The sequence below is a fragment of the Oncorhynchus mykiss genome, chromosome 23 (assembly GCF_057628025.1).
Source record: "Oncorhynchus mykiss isolate SJ-2025 chromosome 23, ASM5762802v1, whole genome shotgun sequence".
In the NCBI taxonomy this organism is placed as follows: domain Eukaryota; kingdom Metazoa; phylum Chordata; class Actinopteri; order Salmoniformes; family Salmonidae; genus Oncorhynchus; species Oncorhynchus mykiss.
This window is the reverse complement of record NC_143044.1, coordinates 60,000,001-60,022,500: the sequence shown is the minus strand read 5'-3', so window position 1 is coordinate 60,022,500 and position 22,500 is coordinate 60,000,001. Positions and strand designations below refer to the sequence as shown.

General features: G+C 49.8%; 1 protein-coding gene across 2 annotated transcripts in view; it reads right to left on the bottom strand.

Moving 5' to 3' along the window:
* The window catches only part of LOC149972644 (uncharacterized), a 61,245-nt gene extending 41,957 nt beyond the window's left edge, over positions 1-19,288 (bottom strand). For both annotated transcript variants that reach the window (XR_016491183.1, XM_090217801.1), the window contains exons 1-4: positions 18,023-19,288; positions 14,527-14,602; positions 8,074-8,180; positions 1-1,152 (exon numbers count right to left, since the gene is read on the bottom strand). The exon at positions 1-1,152 is cut by the window's left edge and continues 2,392 nt beyond it. Coding sequence is in view for 1 of the 2 variants with exons in the window: in XM_090217801.1 (XP_090073927.1) it covers positions 1-1,152; positions 8,074-8,180; positions 14,527-14,602; positions 18,023-19,078 (2,391 nt within the window). In the remaining variant the exon portion in view is untranslated. The remainder of the gene's footprint in view (positions 1,153-8,073; positions 8,181-14,526; positions 14,603-18,022) is intronic.
* Between the last annotated feature and the right edge of the window lie 3,212 nt (positions 19,289-22,500).

The following is a 22,500-nucleotide window of genomic DNA, read 5'->3' as shown; positions in this document are numbered from 1 at the left end:
TCCATTCAGTCGGTTGACAGGTTCAGAGGTCATCCTTCTGTGCTCGGTCACTTTGACTATGGTGGCGGTGGACTTTCTCCTGAGGGTGACAGGGGTGGAGCTGGGGTCGTTACCGGTGGGGTGGTGTTGATGGACCTGGTCCTGCTGGGTGACAGAGGTGCAGGTGGTGGAGAGTCTGGCCTGGTTTGTGTGGTAGCTCTGGGGCCTGGGGGTTTTATAGCCTGGGACCCTGGCCTCGTCGCAGTGGTAGCTCTGGGGCCTAGGGGTTTTATAGCCTGGGACCCTGGCCTCGTCGCAGTGGTAGCTCTGGGGCCTGGGGGTTTTATAGCCTGGGACTCTGGCCTTGTCGCAGTGGTAGCTCTGGGGCCTGGGGGTTTTATAGCCTGGGACCCTGGCCTCGTCAGAGTGGTAGCTCTGGGGTCTGGGGGCTCTAGATCCAGGGCTCAGAGGTCTAGACCCAGGGAGGCTTGCCGTCCTGGAGATCTTCTTGGTGGCGATGGTAATGGAGGAGAAGGCTGGTGTAGTTGTCTTCAGGACGATGGTAGCACCTGTAGTGGTCCTAGGGGCCGGGGGTGATACTACCCCAGCAGGAGAAGTTTGTGGAAGACAACTTGTTCGTTTTTGTAGAGAGGTTGCTCTGTAAGGCTCTGAGCTGGTTCTATAAGGAGTTAACTCAGCGTGTGAGGGTTTCTGTTGGACGCTGTTTGTCCTACATAGAGGGTTGTTGCTCCTGTACGGTGCAGATTTGGTTCCAGAGGGGGTTATCTCAGTGTGTGAAGGATTATTTTGGACTGTTGGCCTGATGGTCCAGGGAGAAGACGTTTGGAAGCTGTTGGTCCTGTGTAGAGAAGATCTCCAGCAGGGTTCTGAGTCGTCCCCAGGTTGGATTCCAGGAGACTGTGAGCTGGTCCCATAGGGTGGACCCTCAGTGTGTGAAGGCTGTTGGTTGTTGCTGGTTGTCCTGTGTAGAGGGCTCTTCCTGGCAGGCTCTGAGTTAGTGTTAGCCCCGGGTAGGGAGTTGTTAGACTGGGTAGGAGTCCCACTACCACTGAGGTGGGATGTTGTCCTGCTAGCCCAACTTATCCTCTGATCCTGCCAACCTAAAGACCTGTTGTCCCTCTCCCTTGGGACTGAGCTTTCCTTGCCTGAGACCTGTGGGAAAGGAGAAGAAGAAGAAGAAGAAGTAGAAGGAGAAGCAGAAGCAGAAGCAGAAGAAGAAGAAGACGAAGACGAAGAAAAAGAAGCAGAAGAAGAAGAAGAAGAAGACAAAAGATAATAATGTAGATTAGGTGTCTTCATAATGTGTTAAACCACTAGCTGTTTCAGGTGTCTTCATAATGTGTTAAACCACTAGCTGTTTCAGGTGTCTTCATAATGTGTTAAACCACTAGCTGTTTCAGGTGTCTTCATAATGTGTTAAACCACTAGCTGTTTCAGGTGTCTTCATAATGTGTTAAACCACTAGCTGTTTCAGGTGTCTTCATAATGTGTTAAACCACTATCTGTTTCAGGTGTCTTCATAATGTGTTAAACCACTAGCTGTTTCAGGTGTCTTCATAATGTGTTAAACCACTAGCTGTTTCAGGTGTCTTCATAATGTGTTAAACCACTAGCTGTTTCAGGTGTCTTCATAATGTGTTAAACCACTAGCTGTTTCAGGTGTCTTCATAATGTGTTAGTTAAACCACTAGCTGTTTCAGATGTCTTCATAATGTGTTAGTTAAACCACTATCTGTTTTAGGTGTCTTCATAATGTGTTAAACCACTATCTGTTTCAGGTGTCTTCATAACGTGTTAGTTTATCACCATAATTATACAATTGTAATGTTGTTTTTGTTGTTGTTGTTGTGGTTATTGTTGTGGTTGAGGATGTGGGGTTGATGTTGTTGCTGTGGTTGTTGTTTGTTGTTGTTGTTGTGGTTATTGTTGTGGTTGAGGATGTGGGGTTGATGTTGTTGCTGTGGTTGTTGTTGTTGTGGTGGATGTTGTGGTTGTTGTTGTTGTTGTGGTGGATGTTGTGGTTGTTGTTGTTGTGGTGAATGTTGTGGTTGTTGTTGTGGTGGATGTTGTGGTTGTTGTTGCTGTGGTTGTTGTTGTTGTGGTGGTTGTTGTGGTTATTGTTGTGGTTGAGGATGTGGGGTTGATGTTGTTGCTGTGGTTGTTGTTGTTGTGGTGGATGTTGTGGTTGTTGTTGTTGTTGTGGTGGATGTTGTGGTTGTTGTTGTTGTGGTGAATGTTGTGGTTGTTGTTGTGGTGGATGTTGTGGTTGTTTTTGCTGTGGTTGTTGTTGTTGTGGTGGATGTTGTGGTTGTTGTTGTTGTTGTGGTGGATGTTGTGGTTGTTGTTGTTGTTGTGGTGGATGTTGTGGTTGTTATGGTTGCAGTTGTTGTTGTTGTTATTGTTGTTGTTGTTGTGGTTGTTGTTGTTGTTGTGGTTGTTGTTGTTGTTGTTGTTGTTGATGTGGTTGTTGTTGTTGTTGTGGTTGTTGTTGTTGAAAGCCAACTTTGCCTTTCAGTGGTAACTTAAGCTTGCTGTTTGTACTGCTATCATATGACAGCCTCTCCCCATGCTCAACAATGGCTGATTGGTTTCTCTTGTCTTACTAACTTGGGGCATTTCATGCGGCACAATAACTGTGTGTATCTGTGGCTCTCTGTTTGTGTCAGTGGTTAGTACTTAATGCTTCTGCTTCTTTGGCTGTCATATGACTGCCTCTCCCCATTCTTAACAACAGCCCCAGCAGCAACCAGAGCCAGCACACAGCAAGCAGAGCCAGCAGACAGCAAGCAGAGCCAGCACACAGCAAGCAGAGCCAGCAGACAGCAACCAGAGCCAGCACACAGCAAGCAGAGCCAGCAGACAGCAACCAGAGCCAGCACACAGCAAGCAGAGCCAGCAGACAGCAAGCAGAGCCAGCACACAGCAACCAGAGCCAGCACACAGCAAGCAGAGCCAGCAGACAGAAAACAGAGCCAGCACAGAGCGAACAGAGCCAGCAGCAGGTAACCAGAGCCAGCAGACAGCAAGCAGAGCCAGCAGACAGAAAACAGAGCCAGCACACAGCAAGCAGAGCCATCAGACAGCAACCAGAGCCAGCAGACAGCAAGCAGAGCCAGCAGACACCAAGCAGAGTCAGCAGACAGCAAGCAGAGCCAGTAGACAGCAAGCAGAGCCAGCAGACAGCAAGCAGAGCCAGCAGACAGCAAGCAGAGCCAGCAGACACCAAGCAGAGCCAGCAGACAGCAAGCAGAGCCAGCAGACAGCAAGCAGAGCCAGCACACAGCAAGCAGAGCCAGCAAACAGCAAGCAGAGCCAGCACACAGCAACCAGAGCCAGCACACAGCAAGCAGAGCCAGCAGACAGAAGACAGAGCTAGCACAGAGCGAACAGAGCCAGCAGCAGGTAACCAGAGCCAGCAGACAGCAAGCAGAGCCAGCAGACAGAAAACAGAGCCAGCACAGAGCGAACAGAGCCAGCAGCAGGTAACCAGAGCCAACAGACACCAAGCAGAGCCAGCACACAGCAAGCAGAGCCAACAGACACCAAGCAGAGCCAACAGACACCAAGCAGAGCCAACAGACACCAAGCAGAGCCAACAGACACCAAGCAGAGCCAACAGACACCAAGCAGAGCCAACAGACACCAAGCAGAGCCAGCAGACACCAAGCAGAGCCAACAGACACCAAGCAGAGGCAACAGACACCAAGCAGAGCCAGCAGACACCAAGCAGAGCCAACAGACACCAAGCAGAGCCAGCACACAGCAAGCAGAGCCAGCAGCAGGCAACCAGAGCCAGCAGACAGCAAGCAGAGCCAGCACACAGCAAGCAGAGCCAACAGACAACACGCAGAGCCAGCAGAGCTAAAAGCCTATCCCCCCTTCGCATGTAACAATGAGCTACTCGCTATCTTGAACACAACTGTTGAAGCCGAGGATCTTCAGAAACATATCCAGGCCTGAGCACTAAGAAAACAGTCCTGCGATCCAGACAGACAGAGTCAGAGGGTGTTGGTCATGTGGTGTATTGAGGCCGTGCGATAGCATCCTGTCTCTGATACCTCTTCAACAAGTACCTGTATTAATCCTACAGCACAGCCTTTGCACAAACTACAGCCTGGGGTGGTCTAGTGGTTACTGGCGCTGCCTTCAGAACAGATACATGCCAGGTTTGAATCCCAACCCACACCCTTCTAATGCGTCCTCTCTACCTTCATTTCCCGTCTCTCTTCACTGCCTCTGGGCTGTTAGAACAGACATTGGACAATACATTATCCGTTATATGTACTGTATGTATCCCTTTAAAGACAAACATGATCAGTCAGTTACCTGGTGTTGAGGACTGGGGGAAGGGGCCTGGTCAGTTACCTGGTGTTGAGTACTGGGAGACAGAGCCTGGTGGTGAGTACTGGGGGAAGGGGCCTGGTCAGTTACCTGGTGTTGAGTACTGGGGGAAGGGGCCTGGTCAGTTACCTGGTGTTGAGTACTGGGAGACAGAGCCTGGTGTTGAGGACTGGGGGAAGGGGCCTGGTCAGTTACCTGGTGTTGAGTACTGGGAGACAGAGCCTGGTGGTGAGTACTGGGGGAAGGGTCCTGGTCAGTTACCTGGTGTTGAGTACTGGGGGAAGGGGCCTGGTCAGTTACCTGGTGTTGAGTACTGGGAGACAGAGCCTGGTGGTGAGTACTGGGGGAAGGGGCCTGGTCAGTTACCTGGTGTTGAGTACTGGGGGAAGGGGCCTGGTCAGTTACCTGGTGTTGAGTACTGGGAGACAGAGCCTGGTGTTGAGGACTGGGGGAAGGGGCCTGGTCAGTTACCTGGTGTTGAGTACTGGGAGACAGAGCCTGGTGGTGAGTACTGGGGGAAGGGTCCTGGTCAGTTACCTGGTGTTGAGTACTGGGGGAAGGGGCCTGGTCAGTTACCTGGTGTTGAGTACTGGGAGACAGAGCCTGGTGTTGAGTACTGGGGGAAGGGGCCTGGTCAGTTACCTGGTGTTGAGTACTGGGGGAAGGGGCCTGGTCAGTTGCCTGGTGTTGAGGACTGGGGGAAGGAGCCTGGTGTTGAGTACTGGGGGAAGGGGCCTGGTCAGTTACCTGGTGTTGAGTACTGGGGGAAGGGGCCTGGTCAGTTACCTGGTGTTGAGTACCGGGAGACGGAGCCTGGTGTTGAGTACCGGGAGAAGGAGCCTGGTGTTGAGTACCGGGAGAAGGGGCCTGGTCAGTTACCTGGTATTGAGAACCGAGAGAAGGGGCCTGGTCAGTTACCTGGTGTTGAGTACCTGGAGAAGGGGCCTGGTCAGTTACCTGGTGTTGAGTACTGGGAGAAGGGGCCTGGTCAGTTACCTGGTGTTGAGTACTGGGAGAAGGGGCTGGTCAGTTACCTGGTGTTGAGTACCGGGAGACGGAGCCTGGTGTTGAGTACCGGGAGAAGGGGTCTGGTCAGTTACCTGGTGTTGAGTACCTGGGAGAATGGGCCTGGTCAGTTACCTGGTGTTGAGTACCGGAAGAAGGGGCCTGGTCAGTTACCTGGTGTTGAGTACCGGGAGACGGAGCCTGGTGTTGAGTACTGGGAGAAGGGGCCTGGTCAATTACCTGGTGTTGAGTACCGGGAGAAGGGGCCTGGTCAGTTACCTGGTGTTGAGTACCGGGAGAAGTAGCCTGGTGTTGAGTACCGGGAGAAGGAGCCTGGTGTTGAGTACTGGGAGAAGGAGCCTGGTCAGTTACCTGGTGTTGAGTACCGAGAGAAGGAGCCTGGTGTTGAGTACCGGGAGAAGGAGCCTGGTCAGTTACCTGGTGTTGAGTACCGAGAGAAGGAGCCTGGTGTTGAGTACCGGGAGAAGGAGCCTGGTCAGTTACCTGGTGTTGAGTACCGGGAGACGAAGCCTGGTGTTGAGTACCGGGAGAAGGGGCCTGGTCAGTTACCTGGTGTTGAGTACCGGGAGAAGGGGCCTGGTCAGTTACCTGGTGTTGAGTACCGAGAGAAGGAGCCTGGTGTTGAGTACCGGGAGAAGGAGCCTGGTCAGTTACCTGGTGTTGAGTACCGAGAGAAGGAGCCTGGTGTTGAGTACCGGGAGAAGGGGCCTGTTCAGTTACCTGGTGTTGAGTACCGAGAGAAGGAGCCTGGTGTTGAGTCCTGGGAGAAGGAGCCTGGTCAGTTACCTGCTGTTGAGTACCGAGAGAAGGAGCCTGGTGTTGAGTACTGGGAGACGGAGCCTGGTGTTGAGTACTGGGAGAAGGGGCCTGGTCAATTACCTGGTGTTGAGTACTGGGGGAAGGGGCCTGGTCAGTTACCTGGTGTTGAGTACTGGGAGACAGAGCCTGGTGTTGAGGACTGGGGGAAGGGGCCTGGTCAGTTACCTGGTGTTGAGTACTGGGAGACAGAGCCTGGTGGTGAGTACTGGGGGAAGGGTCCTGGTCAGTTACCTGGTGTTGAGTACTGGGGGAAGGGGCCTGGTCAGTTACCTGGTGTTGAGTACTGGGAGACAGAGCCTGGTGGTGAGTACTGGGGGAAGGGGCCTGGTCAGTTACCTGGTGTTGAGTACTGGGGGAAGGGGCCTGGTCAGTTACCTGGTGTTGAGTACTGGGAGACAGAGCCTGGTGTTGAGGACTGGGGGAAGGGGCCTGGTCAGTTACCTGGTGTTGAGTACTGGGAGACAGAGCCTGGTGGTGAGTACTGGGGGAAGGGTCCTGGTCAGTTACCTGGTGTTGAGTACTGGGGGAAGGGGCCTGGTCAGTTACCTGGTGTTGAGTACTGGGAGACAGAGCCTGGTGTTGAGTACTGGGGGAAGGGGCCTGGTCAGTTACCTGGTGTTGAGTACTGGGGGAAGGGGCCTGGTCAGTTGCCTGGTGTTGAGGACTGGGGGAAGGAGCCTGGTGTTGAGTACTGGGGGAAGGGGCCTGGTCAGTTACCTGGTGTTGAGTACTGGGGGAAGGGGCCTGGTCAGTTACCTGGTGTTGAGTACCGGGAGACGGAGCCTGGTGTTGAGTACCGGGAGAAGGAGCCTGGTGTTGAGTACCGGGAGAAGGGGCCTGGTCAGTTACCTGGTATTGAGAACCGAGAGAAGGGGCCTGGTCAGTTACCTGGTGTTGAGTACCTGGAGAAGGGGCCTGGTCAGTTACCTGGTGTTGAGTACTGGGAGAAGGGGCCTGGTCAGTTACCTGGTGTTGAGTACTGGGAGAAGGGGCTGGTCAGTTACCTGGTGTTGAGTACCGGGAGACGGAGCCTGGTGTTGAGTACCGGGAGAAGGGGTCTGGTCAGTTACCTGGTGTTGAGTACCTGGGAGAATGGGCCTGGTCAGTTACCTGGTGTTGAGTACCGGAAGAAGGGGCCTGGTCAGTTACCTGGTGTTGAGTACCGGGAGACGGAGCCTGGTGTTGAGTACTGGGAGAAGGGGCCTGGTCAATTACCTGGTGTTGAGTACCGGGAGAAGGGGCCTGGTCAGTTACCTGGTGTTGAGTACCGGGAGAAGTAGCCTGGTGTTGAGTACCGGGAGAAGGAGCCTGGTGTTGAGTACTGGGAGAAGGAGCCTGGTCAGTTACCTGGTGTTGAGTACCGAGAGAAGGAGCCTGGTGTTGAGTACCGGGAGAAGGAGCCTGGTCAGTTACCTGGTGTTGAGTACCGAGAGAAGGAGCCTGGTGTTGAGTACCGGGAGAAGGAGCCTGGTCAGTTACCTGGTGTTGAGTACCGGGAGACGAAGCCTGGTGTTGAGTACCGGGAGAAGGGGCCTGGTCAGTTACCTGGTGTTGAGTACCGGGAGAAGGGGCCTGGTCAGTTACCTGGTGTTGAGTACCGAGAGAAGGAGCCTGGTGTTGAGTACCGGGAGAAGGAGCCTGGTCAGTTACCTGGTGTTGAGTACCGAGAGAAGGAGCCTGGTGTTGAGTACCGGGAGAAGGGGCCTGTTCAGTTACCTGGTGTTGAGTACCGAGAGAAGGAGCCTGGTGTTGAGTCCTGGGAGAAGGAGCCTGGTCAGTTACCTGCTGTTGAGTACCGAGAGAAGGAGCCTGGTGTTGAGTACTGGGAGAAGGAGCCTGGTCAGTTACCTGGTGTTGAGTACTGGGGGAAGGAGCCTGGTCAGTTACCTGGTGTTGAGTACTGGGGGAAGGAGCCTGGTCAGGAAGCCACCTCGTTCTGAGCCCCACAGGGTTAATGCTAGGTTTACTCCACTCCACTTTCTCCACCTCTCCCTCTGTATGTCAAGAAACAATAATAAACAACAATAACAACTTAATCAGAAGGTTGCGTGTTTATATCACGTCGGGGTCATGTCATTTTAGTGGCGGCAGGTACAGTAGCCTAGTGGTTAGAGGGGGCAGGTAGCTTAGTGGTTAGAGGGGGCAGGTAGTCTAGTGATTAGAGGAGGCAGGTAGCCTAGTGGTTAGAGGGGGCAGGTAGCCTAGTGGTTAGAGGGGGAGGCAGGTAGCCTAGTGGTTAGAGGGGGCAGGTAGCCTAGTGGTTAGAGGGGCAGGTAGCCTAGTGGTTAGGGGGGCAGGTAGCCTAGTGGTTAGAGGGGGCAGGTAGCCTAGTGGTTAGAGGGGGCAGGTAGCCTAGTGGTTAGAGGGGGCAGGTAGCCTAGTGGTTAGATGGGGCAGGTAGCCTAGTGGTTAGGGGGGCAGGTAGCCTAGTGGTTAGGGGGGCAGGTAGCCTACTGGTTAGAGGGGGCAGGTAGCCTAGTGGTTAGGGGGGCAGGTAGCCTAGTGGTTAGAGAGGGCAGGTAGCCTAGTGGTTAGAGGGGGCAGCTAGCCTAGTGGTTAGAGGGGGCAGGTAGCCTAGTGGTTAGAGGGGGCAGGTAGCCTAGTGGTTAGAGGGGGGGGCAGGTAGCCTAGTGGTTAGAGGGGGGGAGGCAGGTAGCTTAGTGGTTAGAGGGGGGGGGGGGGGGCAGGTAGCCTAGTGGTTAGAGTGGAGGGATGGCAGGTAGCCTAGTGGTTAGAGGGGGAGGCAGGTAGCTTAGTGGTTAGAGGGGGGAGGCAGGTAGTCTAGTGGTTAGAGTGGAGGGGGGGCAGGTAGCCTAGTGGTTAGAGGGGGGAGGCAGGTAGTCTAGTGGTTAGAGTGGAGGGATGGCAGGTAGCCTAGTGGTTAGAGGGGGGGGGGGGCAGGTAGTCTAGTGGTTAGAGTGAAGGGGAGGCAGGTAGTCTAGTGATTAGAGAGGGGAGGCAGGTAGCCTAGTGGTTAGAGCGTTGGACTAGTAACCGAAAGGTTGCTGGATTGAATCCCCTTGCTGACATGGTAAAAGTTTGTTATTCTGCCCCCTGAACAAGGCAGTTAACCCACTGTTCCCCGGTAGGCCGTCATTGTAAATACGAATTTGTTCTTAACTGACTTGCCTAGTTAAATAAAGGTTCAATAAAAATTTTTTTTTAAATAACTTGACACGTGTCACTGTGACTCATAAACACACCTTGAGATTCCTCTGCTGACATCATGATTAAAGGATGTTGACGTTTGAAGAGCGATGAGGTTAATCGTTCAACACCACCATCACCCTCTTCAGCGTCGAGTCATGAGAACATGGTTTCACACTCCCTGACGGATACCCTGACTGGCTGGATCTCAACTTACTGATGCTGTTACCACGGTGATAGGACGGTTAGGAAGTCATTGTAACAGGAAAACACACCAACCCAAAAAAATGGTTGTCACTAGTAACCACCGATGATGTACACTATAAACCCTGGGATTGCTGATGCTATGTATTGGCCAATGAGGGGCTTTGAAGCCACCTGTCGGCCATATTGGAGCTCCTCAGAAGAAGCTTCCCTTCATCGGAATGAATGGAATTCTACAGTATTTCATTGAAATGTTTAAAGGACAAAATTACATGTATTTATGTAATATAAGAACTTACCAAAAAAAGTATTATATTTTAATATATTATTTGATTTAGAATGTTTGTTTCGCTCACATGGTATAATTTAAAAGTATGTATTAAAACCTCCTGAAAGTGTAAGCCTGGGGAGGGGGCGGCAAATGTTGAATTTGGCCTTTATCTACCGTAGCCCATAGAAACACATTGAATAACACATTCATCAATGACAAAAAAAAAAATATATAAATACATTTAGGAGATATAACAAAACTCAGGAAATAATATTTATATATTTGGAAATATTTACCCCTTTGTTTTTTTGTTGGCACAAAACTACCTCCATACTTCATTCATTTTTTAAACTGGTACCAGAATACCTTCAGACGAGACCCGTGTTTAAACCGGTACCAGATTACCTTCAGACGAGGCCCGTGTTTAAACCGGTACCAGATTACCTTCAGACGAGACCCGTGTTTAAACCGGTACCAGATTACCTTCAGACGAGACCCGTGTTTAAACCGGTACCAGAATACCTTCAGACAAGACCCGTGTTTAAACCGGTACCAGAATACCTTCAGACGAGACCCGTGTTTAAACCGGTACCAGATTACCTTCAGACGAGGCCCGTGTTTAAACCGGTACCAGATTACCTTCAGACGAGACCCGTGTTTAAACCGGTACCAGATTACCTTCAGACGAGGCCCGTGTTTAAACCGGGACCAGATTACCTTCAGACGAGACCCATGTTTAAATCGGTACCAGATTACCTTCAGACGAGGCCCGTGTTTAAACCGGTACCAGATTACCTTCAGACGAGGCCCGTGTTTAAACCGGTACCAGATTACCTTCAGACGAGACCCGTGTTTAAACCGGTACCAGATTACCTTCAGACGAGACCCGTGTTTAAACCGGTACCAGATTAACTTCAGACGAGACCCGTGTTTAAACCAGTACCAGATTACCTTCAGACGAGGCCCGTGTTTAAACCGGTACCAGATTACCTTCAGACGAGGCCCGTGTTTAAACCGGTACCAGATTACCTTCAGACGAGACCCGTGTTTAAACCGGTACCAGATTACCTTCAGACGAGACCCGTGTTTAAACCGGTACCAGATTATCTTCAGACGAGGCCCGTGTTTAAACCGGTACCAGATTACCTTCAGACGAGACCCGTGTTTAAACCGGTACCTCCAGACGAGACCCGTGTTTATACCGGTACTAGATTACCTTCAGACAAGACCCGTGTTTAAACCGGTACCAGATTACCTTCAGACGAGACCCGTGTTTAAACCAGTACCAGATTACCTTCAGACAAGACCCGTGTTTAAACCGGTACCAGATTACCTTCAGACGAGGCCCGTGGCACTGGTGGAGGTCGTAGAACAAAACGGAGAACACCATCGTGTTTGAGAGAGTCTCCCCTTTCCATTAGTGGAGTCAAAACTGTACTCACTACAGATGTTTTCGTGAGAAGACCGATTTTCAGGGATGTCTCCTGATCTGACAAACAGCGCTGTGGCTCTGTCACTTTCCACCACAGACTGCGGAAGGCCGACATCAGGAGGATGCAGTGGATTGAGATGCAGACCATATAATAAAACAGACACCTCTAGCTTGCAATCGATATGCCCAAACCAGGGAGGGAGGGCGAGAGGGAGGGAAAGGGGGGAGAGAGGGAGAGATCGAGAGGGAGAGGGGGGAGCTAGAGAGAGAGAGGGTGGAGGGAGAGAGAGAGACAGAGAGAAAGAGAGAGAGAGAGAGAGAGAGAAAGAGAGAGAGACAGAGAGACAGAGAGAGAGAGGGAGAGAGAGAGAGAGAGAGAGAGGGAGAGAGAGATAAAGAGAGAGAGACAGACAGAGAGAGAGAGACAGAGAGAGAGAGAGAGAGACACAGAGAGAGACAGAGAGAGAGAGACAGAGACAGACAGAGAGAGAGAGACAGACAGAGAGAGAGAGACAGAGAGAGAGAGAGAGAGAGAGAGAGAGAGAGAGAGAGAAACAGAGAGAGACAGACAGAGAGAGAGAAACAGAGAGAGACAGAGAGAGAGAGAAGTACACAGACTAAACTTCTCGATCAAATAGTAAAACAGTCACTTTTGCAGGTGGGTGAAATGAGCCAATGATCTCAACACATCACAACCCAGCTGGTGGATTGTATCACTGATGACCATTCAACAAAAACAGCTGCTTCTGTTCACAGTAAACTGGGTTTTTGTTCTGAAGAATCAATTATATTAGTAAAACACAAGGTCTGACAATTATTCACATCACACAATGGTGAACATTGTTTCTATTGATACACCCTGGAGTTGTCTTCATGACCCATGATGTGTCTCTCACACACAGGGTGATGTGTCTCTCACACGAGATGTCTTCGTGATGCGGGGTGATGTGTCTCTCTCACACGAGATGTCTTCGTGATGCGGGGTGATGTGTCTCTCTCAGACAAGATGTCTTCATGATGCAGGGTGATGTGTCTCTCTCACATGAGATGTCTTCGTGACGCAGGGTGTCTCTCTCACACGAGATGTCTTCATGAAGCAGGGTGATGCGTCTCTCTCACATGAGATGTCTTCGTGATGCAGGGTGATGTGTCTCTCTCACATGAGATGTCTTCGTGACGCAGGGTCTCTCTCACACGAGATGTCTTCATGATGCAGGGTGATGTGTCTCTCTCACATGAGATGTCTTCATGATGCAGGTTGATGTGTCTCCCTCACACAAGATGTCTTCATGATGCAGGGTGATGTGTCTCCCTCACACGAGATGTCTTCATGATGCAGGGTGATGTGTCTCCCTCACACAAGATGTCTTCATGATGCAGGGTGATGTGTCTCCCTCACACGAGATGTCTTCATGATGCAGGGTGATGTGTCTCTCTCACATGAGATGTCTTCATGATGCAGGTTGATGTGTCTCCCTCACACAAGATGTCTTCATGATGCAGGGTGATATGTCTCTCTCCCACAAGATGTCTTCATGATGCAGGGTGATGTGTCTCTCTCACATGAGATGTCTTCGTGACGCAGGGTCTCCCTCACACAAGATGTCTTCATGATGCAGGGTGATGTGTCTCCCTCACACAAGATGTCTTCATGATGCAGGGTGATGTGTCTCTCTCACATGATACGGCGAAGTCAAGGTTATAACTCGACCCTTACCTATTATCTTCCATGGGACTGTCTCATATGTGTAATGGTGAACCACACTCTGTGTGTGTGTGTGTGTGTGTGTGTGTGTGTGTGTGTGTGTAGGGTTGCAGAATGACGGTAAATATTCCAACATTCCCAGATTAGCAAGGACAACACATCACAACCCAGCTGGTGGATTGTATCACTGATGACCATTCAACAAAAACAGCTGCTTCTGTTCACAGTAAACTGGGTTTTTGTTCTGAAGAATCAATTATATTAGTAAAACACAAGGTCTGACAATTATTCACATCACACAATGGTGAACATTGTTTCTATTGATACACCCTGGAGTTGTCTTCATGACCCATGATGTGTCTCTCACACACAGGGTGATGTGTCTCTCACACGAGATGTCTTCGTGATGCGGGGTGATGTGTCTCTCTCACACGAGATGTCTTCGTGATGCGGGGTGATGTGTCTCTCTCAGACAAGATGTCTTCATGATGCAGGGTGATGTGTCTCTCTCGCATGAGATGTCTTCGTGACGCAGGGTGTCTCTCTCACACGAGATGTCTTCATGAAGCAGGGTGATGCGTCTCTCTCACATGAGATGTCTTCGTGATGCAGGGTGATGTGTCTCTCTCACATGAGATGTCTTCGTGACGCAGGGTCTCTCTCACACGAGATGTCTTCATGATGCAGGGTGATGTGTCTCTCTCACATGAGATGTCTTCATGATGCAGGTTGATGTGTCTCCCTCACACAAGATGTCTTCATGATGCAGGGTGATGTGTCTCCCTCACACGAGATGTCTTCATGATGCAGGGTGATGTGTCTCCCTCACACAAGATGTCTTCATGATGCAGGGTGATGTGTCTCCCTCACACGAGATGTCTTCATGATGCAGGGTGATGTGTCTCTCTCACATGAGATGTCTTCATGATGCAGGTTGATGTGTCTCCCTCACACAAGATGTCTTCATGATGCAGGGTGATGTGTCTCTCTCCCACAAGATGTCTTCATGATGCAGGGTGATGTGTCTCTCTCACATGCGATGTCTTCGTGACGCAGGGTCTCCCTCACACAAGATGTCTTCATGATGCAGGGTGATGTGTCTCCCTCACACAAGATGTCTTCATGATGCAGGGTGATGTGTCTCTCTCACATGATACGGCGAAGTCAAGGTTATAACTCGACCCTTACCTATTATCTTCCATGGGACTGTCTCATATGGGCGGCAGGGTAGCCTAGTGGTTAGAGCGTTGGACTAGTAACCGGAAGGTTGCGAGTTCAAATCCCCGAGCTGACAAGGTACGAATCTGTCGTTCTGCCCCTGAACAGGCAGTTAACCCACTGTTCCCAGGCCGTCATTGAAAATAAGAATTTGTTCTTAACTGACTTGCCTGGTTAAATAAAGGTAAAATAAAATAAAAAATAAATGTGTAATGGTGAACCACACTCTGTGTGTGTGTGTGTGTGTGTGTGTGTGTGTGTGTGTGTGTGTGTGTAGGGTTGCAGAATGATGGTAAATATTCCAACATTAGCAAGGACAACCCAGCTGTTATGAGCGTGGGTGAAGACTTTGACTATACATACCTACTACAGGTTTGATCACGTTTCCCCTGACAGGATTCTTCCGGAAGGTAGGGGTAATGGCCGGTTTAAGTCTCACCTGTAAAAAAAAGAAAATTATCACAACAAATATGGAATTTGATCGGAGGTCAAAACAAATGACATCATCTGTAAGACACCCTTTAGTTCTTTATAGTTTTATTGCCCCCTAGTATCAGTCTACCCATTACATCATCATGAGGATCACATGAAACAACCAATGAGGACGTGTATCCACCACCACTACAAGGTGCATCTGTGTAATGGGGAGTTGTGAGCGACAAACCATAACGTTTTAAGCTACACAGACAGACTGGCCGTCAGGCAGGTCTGGAAAATGCCAGATGAGGTGGTCCATTTTTAGCCCAGTGTGCCGGTGTTTTAGCGCAGAACGATCATTATCTGGCTGATAATGGGAACCTCAAGTTAAAAAGGGGGCCGGTGTGGGGACCTCAAAGAAAACAATGTGCCAGTGTGTTAGAAACACCCAGGCCGATTTCAGATCCTAGTCCGTCCACCCAGGCCGATTTCAGATTCTAGTCCGTCCCTATCTAGCGACATAGCTATAGCTAGCATAATTACATTATTTTAGATCCTAGTCCATCCCTAGCTAGCTACATCGCTATAGCTAGCATAATTAGATTATTTCAGATCCTAGTCTGTCCCTAGCTAGCTACAGTATATAGCTATAGCTAGCATAGTTACATTATTTCAGATCCTAGTCCGTCCTTAGCTAGTTATATCGCTATAGCTCGCATAATTTGATTATTTCAGATCCTAGTCTGTCCCTAGCTAGCTACATAGCTATAGCTAGCATAATTACATTATTTTAGATCCTAGTCCTTCCCTAGCTAGCTACATAGCTATAGCTAGCATAATTCCATTATTTTAGATCCTAGTCCGTCCCTATCTAGCGACATAGCTATAGCTAGCATAATTACATTATTTTAGATCCTAGTCCTTCCCTAGCTAGCGACATAGCTATAGCTAGCATAATTACATTATTTAGATCCTGGTCCTTCCCTAGCTAGCTACATCGATATAGCTAGCATAATTACATTATTTTAGATCCTAGTCCATCCCTAGCTAGCTACAGTATATAGCTATAGCTAGCATAGTTACATTATTTCAGATCCTAGTCCGTCCTTAGCTAGTTATATCGCTATAGCTCACATAATTTAATTATTTCAGATCCTAGTCTGTCCCTAGCTAGCTACATAGCTATAGCTAGCATAATTAGATTATTTCAGATCTTAGTCTGTACCTAGCTAGCTACAGTATATAGCTATAGCTAGCATAATTAGATTATTTCAGATCCTAGTCTGTCCCTAGCTAGCTACATAGCTATAGCTAGCATAATTAGATTATTTCAGATCCTAGTCTGTCCCTAGCTAGCTACATAGCTATAGCTAGCATAATTAGATTATTTCAGATCCTAGTCTGTCCCTAGCTAGCTACATAGCTATAGCTAGCATAATTAGATTATTTCAGATCCTAGTCTGTCCCTAGCTAGCTACATAGCTATAGCTAGCATAATTAGATTATTTCAGATCCTAGTCTGTACCTAGCTAGCTACATAGCTATAGTTAGCATAATTAGATTATTTCAGACCCTAGTCCGTCCCTAGCTAACTACAGTATACAGTATATAGCTCTAACTAGAATAATTAGATTATTTCAGATCCTAGTCTGTACCTAGCTAGCTACATAGCTATAGTTAGCATAATTACATTATTTCAGATCCTAGTCCATCCCTAGCTAGCTACAGTATACAGTATATAGCTCTAACTAGCATAATTAGATTATTTCAGATCCTAGTCCATCCCTAGCTAGCTACAGTACATAGCTCTAACTAGCATAACCAGCTACAGTATACGGTACATAGCTCTAACTAGCGTAATTAGATTATTTCAGATCCTAGTCCATCCCTAGCTAGCTACAGTATATAGCTCTAACTAGCATAACCAGCTACAGTATACGGTACATAGCTCTAACTAGCGTAATTCCATTGGGAAAACAACACCCCAGACTTTGCCCTACGACACACAGGCGTCCAGTGGTGCATTAAGCTCTTTTACTGGCTGTGCCAATATCACACCGCACATAAACCTTTTGAGAGACAATTCCTGCTGAGTTAGTTGTTTTCAGACGATGCCAAAGCAACTCTCTCTCCCTGTACTGAACATCTGAGACTGGACTGCTAAAGTCTGTCTCTCTCTCTCTCTCTCTCTTTTCTGTTTGTCTCTCTCTCTCTCTCTGTCTCGGTCGCCCTGGCACCTGGCACCTGGCAGCGTACACCATATACCACACAAGCCAGCCAATCACGCGTTACTCTAAGTGTTAGGAGAGGTAAATCAGGTTACCCTCTAAGTCTGGCTCAGACACCTTAACCTCTGTCTGTCTGAACGTCTGGCTCCTATAGTATTGGTTCACAGCGTGCTTCTGCTTTCTCTTTTGGGGTCCAAGCCGCGTTACTGTAAAGAACTTAGTGCCAACCATTCCTTTCACAACACAGCCCTGTTCTGCTACTTCCTACTTCCTGCTTCCTACTTCCTGCTACTTGTTCTTGTTCTTTTGCTGCTGCAGCATCACAGTGTCCAATAAGCTCATGTGGGCGGAGCATCCTGAAGATGCAAGTCACTATAATAATACAATTCATCTAGAATAAATGACGTACACAAAGCTAACAACAAGGCTGTAAAGAAATACACACAAAGCTAACAACGAGGCTGTAAAGAAATACACACAAAGCTAACAACGAGGCTGTAAAGAAACACACACAATGCTAACAACGAGGCTGTAAAGAAATACACACAAAGCAAACAACGAGGCTGTAAAGAAATACACACAAAGCTAACAACAAGGCTGTAAAGAAATACACACAAAGCTAACAACGAGGCTGTAAAGAAATACACACAAAGCTAACAACGAGGCTGTAAAGAAATACACACAAAGCTAACAACGAGGCTGTAAAGAAATACACACAAAGCTAACAACGAGGCTGTAAAGAAATACACACAAAGCTAACAACGAGGCTGTAAAGAAATACACACAAAGCTAACAACGAGGCTGTAAAGAAACACACCCAATGCTAACAACGAGGCTCTAAAGAAATACACACAAAGCTAACAACGAGGCTGTAAAGAAACACACACAAAGCTAACAACGAGGCTGTAAAGAAACACACGCTCTAAATGGATTGAAACACCCTCCTGTTGGTTATCACTCCAACCCTGTTCCTGGAGAGCTACCGTCCTGTATGTTTACACTCCAACCCTGTTCCTGGAGAGCTACCGTCCTGTATGTTTACACTCCAACCCTGTTCCTGGAGAGCTACCGTCCTGTATGTTTACACTCCAACCCTAATCTAGCACATCTGATTCTAATAATTAGCTGGTTGATTAGCTGAACCAGGATAGTTACCACACTACAGGAGTGTAGCTCTCCAGGAACAGAACAGCCCTGTTTGCAGCATGTCTTACCTGTCTGGCTACATTGACCTGAAGGTGTGGATGTCTGGGTCCAGGGCCTGGAGCATCCCTCAACAGGGCCCTTCTCTGGATGGGCAGCCAGCCCACTCTCACCGGAGTCAGAGAGCTGAGTTTAGCCTCCTCCTTCCCTGGAACCTGCTTGATTATAGCCCTTTCCCAGCTACCGTTGTAGTCCTGGGCAGAGGACAATCCTGCCCTGAGGGACTCCTGGCTGCCCAGGGAACTGTCACACGGGCTGGGAGTCCCACAGGGGGAGAGGTCCCTGTCCCGGCTGCAGAGAGATGGGGACGAGGGGAGGCCCTGGTAGTGGTGACGCAGGCCAGAGCCAACGGGTTCCTTGTGAAGGGTTGGCATCGACGCTGTCCCGTCGTAGAAAGGGGCCTGCACTTGATCTCTCTGCGCTCGGTCAGGGTTTCCGAAATATCTCCCGTTCTCCATCCTCTCCAGCTCCTGTAACCACCTGTCTAGATTCTGGCTACCTCCCTCGATGGCGCTCTGCGGGCGAGGGGTACGACCCAAATGAACCTTCGGATGGGGCTCAACCTCTGGGCTGTCAGTGGGGCTTCCTTCAAAATAGTCCCCACTCTGCATCTTCTCCAACTCATACAGCCACTCGTTCATCTGACGTCTTCCCTCGATGGCGCTGTGCGGCCGAGGGGTACGAGCAGTGGTATGTTGAGGGAGAGATGGAGGCACAAGCTCTACCTTGGACACTTGGCCAGGACTGCTAACTGGGCTTCCTCCTTTAAAATAGGTCTGACACTGCACTTGGTCAGGACTGCTAACTGGGCTTCCTCCTTTAAAATAGGTCTGACACTGCACTCTCTCCAACTCCTGCAAACACCTGTCTAGATTCTGGCTGTGGCTCCCTCCATCTCTGGCGCTCTGTTGCCGAGGAGGGTTACATCCCGGAAGACCGGTATGTCGGGGCACCACCTCCACTTCAGACATGAGTCCGTCCCAATAGGACGGTTCCCATGATCTTCTCCAGCCCGGATCCTGGCCCCTACGGGCCCCCGGGTGGGCAGATGGCCCACGAAGATTCATCTCTCTGGGGCTAAGGTAACCAACAGCTCCCCGTCTCCGGTTTCAGACCCCTGGTTTTGGATAAAGCTCCTTCTTTACATCAGCTATTAACGAGAAGGACCCTCTGGCTGGCCCGGGTTACCAGGCATGGCAGAAATATCTGGCCAGGAATCAGGGGCTACACGGCGGCAGGCAGTAGATTCAGATTATTATTAAGGAGCTGTTGGATATCTGGAAGCAAAAGAACCATCATAATGTATTATTGATTAGGAAGCTCAGAGGAACAGACCTGCAGTGGAAATCAACAGCTTCCCGGCTGTGTTAACCACATCATCATCTTAATATAAAATAATGACACAAACAGAGATACTACATACTGATGTTTACCAGAAGATCCTGGGAGTTTAAGAGTTACTATAGAAACAGAAAAGGAAAAGGTTCAAATCTAAAACGAATAAACATTTTTTTTTAAATATATGTAAATCCAACGACTCATCCATCCGTATCATCCATCCATGGTTTAAATCAACTCAGATGATATTGGTCACATACACATGGTTAGCAGATGTTATTGGTCACATACACATGGTTAGCAGATGTTATTGGTCACATACACATGGTTAGCAGATGTTATTGGTCACATACACATGGTTAGCAGATGTTATTGGTCACATACACATGGTTAGCAGATGTTATTGGTCACATACACATGGTTAGCAGATGTTATTGGTCACATACACATGGTTAGCAGATGTTATTGGTCACATACACATGGTTAGCAGATGTTATTGGTCACATACACATGGTTAGCAGATGTTATTGGTCACATACACATGGTTAGCAGATGTTATTGGTCACATACACATGGTTAGCAGATGTTATTGGTCACATACACATGGTTAGCAGATGTTATTGGTCACATACACATGGTTAGCAGATGTTATTGGTCACATACACATGGTTAGCAGATGTTATTGGTCACATACACATGGTTAGCAGATGTTATTGGTCACATATACATGGTTAGCAGATGTTATTGGTCACATACACATGGTTAGCAGATGTTAATGCGAGTGTAGCGAAATGCTTGTGCTTCTAGTTCCGACAATGCAGTAATAACCAACGAGTAATCTAACCTAACGATTCCACAACTACTACCTTAAACACACAAGTGTAAAGGGATGAAGACTGTGTACGGTTTACATCCGTATCATCCATCCAGGGTGTTATTCATCCATCCAGGGTATTATTCATCCATCCAGGGTGTTATTCATCCATCCAGGGTATTATTCATCCATCCAGGGTATTATTCATCCATCCAGGGTATTATTTATCCATCCAGGGTGTTATTCATCCATCCAGGGTATTATTCATCCATCCAGGGTGTTATTCATCCATCCAGGGTGTTATTCATCCACCCAGGGTATTATTCATCCATCCAGGGTGTTATTCATCCATCCAGGGTGTTATTCATCCATCCAGGGTGTTATTCATCCATCCAGGGTGTTATTCATCCATCCATCTATTCCAAATTTCCCTTGTTGTTTATACTTTTTTGGTCAATCCATTTCTCTGTCAGGCAGTCAGGCACGGAGATGGCTCTCCCTGTGGGATGTTTCATAAACAAACAAAAGAGTTACAGAGCAGAGAGCCAGGGAGGGAGGGAGGGAGGGAGGGAGGGAGGGAGGGAGGGATGGGAGGGAGGGAGGGAGGGAGGGAGGGATGGGAGGGATGGGAGGGAGGGAGGGAGGGAGGGATGGGAGGGATGGGAGGGAGGGAGGGAGGGAGGGAGGGAGGGAGGGAGGGAGGGGAGGGAGGGAGGGAGGGAGGGAGGGAGGGAGGGAGGGAGGGAGGGAGGGAGGGAGGGAGGGGAGGGAGGGAGGGAGGGAGGGAGGGAGGGATGGAGGGAGGGAGGGAGGGAGGGAGGGAGGGAGGGAGGGAGGGATGGGAGGGATGGGAGGGAGGGAGGGAGGGAGGGAGGGAGGGAGGGAGGGAGGGAGGGAGGGAGGGAGGGAGGGGAGGGAGGGGAGGGAGGGAGGGAGGTAGGGAGGGAGGGATGGGAGGGAGGGAGGGAGGGAGGGAGGGAGGGAGGGAGGGAGGGAGGGAGGGAGGGAGGGGAGGGAGGGGAGGGAGGGAGGGAGGGAGGGAGGGATGGGAGGGAGGGATGGGAGGGAGGGAGGGAGGGAGGGAGGGAGGGATGGGAGGGAGGGAGGGAGGGAGGGAGGGATGGGAGGGAGGGAGGGAGGGAGGGAGGGAGGGAGGGAGGGAGGGAGGGGAGGGAGGGGAGGGAGGGGAGGGAGGGAGGGAGGGAGGGAGGGATGGGAGGGAGGGAGGGAGGGAGGGAGGGAGGGAGGGATGGGAGGGAGGGAGGGAGGGAGGGAGGGATGGGAGGGAGGGAGGGAGGGAGGGAGGGAGGGAGGGAGGGAGGGAGGGAGGGAGGGAGGGAGGGAGGGAGGGAGGGAGGGATGGGAGGGAGGGAGGGAGGGAGGGAGGGAGAAGACAGAGAGGCCTCTCCATGCCATCTCTACCCCACTGAAACAAAGAGGTTTACTTGATAGCTACCTACACAAATAGCTAGCTAGAACAAAGTGTTAATAAGATATTAATTTAAAAAAGATTAAAAGCAATCTTAATCAATGGCATCAGCACCCAGTTGTTGGGGGTTAATTGCAATGCTCAAGGGCACAACGGGAAATTTTACCACCTTGCCGGCTCGTGGATTCAAACCAGCATCCTTTTGGTTACTGCCCAACACTGTTCAGCGCTAGGCTACCTGCCTCGCAAACTCACCCCAGTTAATCAATAACTTAGCAAACTCACCCAGTTAATCAATAACTTAGCAAACTCACCCCAGTTAATCAATAACTTAGCAAACTCACCCAGTTAATCAATAACTTAGCAAACTCACCCAGTTAATCAATAACTTAGCAAACTCACCCAGTTAATCAATAACTTAGCAAACTCACCCAGTTAATCAATAACTTAGCAAACTCACCCAGTTAATCAATAACTTAGCAAACTCACCCTAGTTAATTAATAACTTAGCAAACTCACCCAGTTAACCAATAACTTAGCAAACTCACCCAGTTAACCAATAACTTAGCAAACTCACCCCAGTTAATCAATAACTTAGCAAACTAAGGGAGGGGAGGGAGGGAGGGAGGGAGGGAGGGAGGGAGGGAGGGAGGGAGGGATGGGAGGGAGGGATGGGAGGGAGGGAGGGAGGGAGGGATGGGAGGGAGGGAGGGAGGGAGGGATGGGAGGGAGGGAGGGAGGGAGGGAGGGAGGGAGGGAGGGAGGGAGGGAGGGGAGGGAGGGGAGGGAGGGAGGGAGGGAGGGAGGGAGGGAGGGAGGGAGGGAGGGAGGGATGGGAGGGAGGGAGGGAGGGATGGGAGGGAGGGAGGGAGGGAGGGAGGGAGGGATGGGAGGGAGGGATGGGAGGG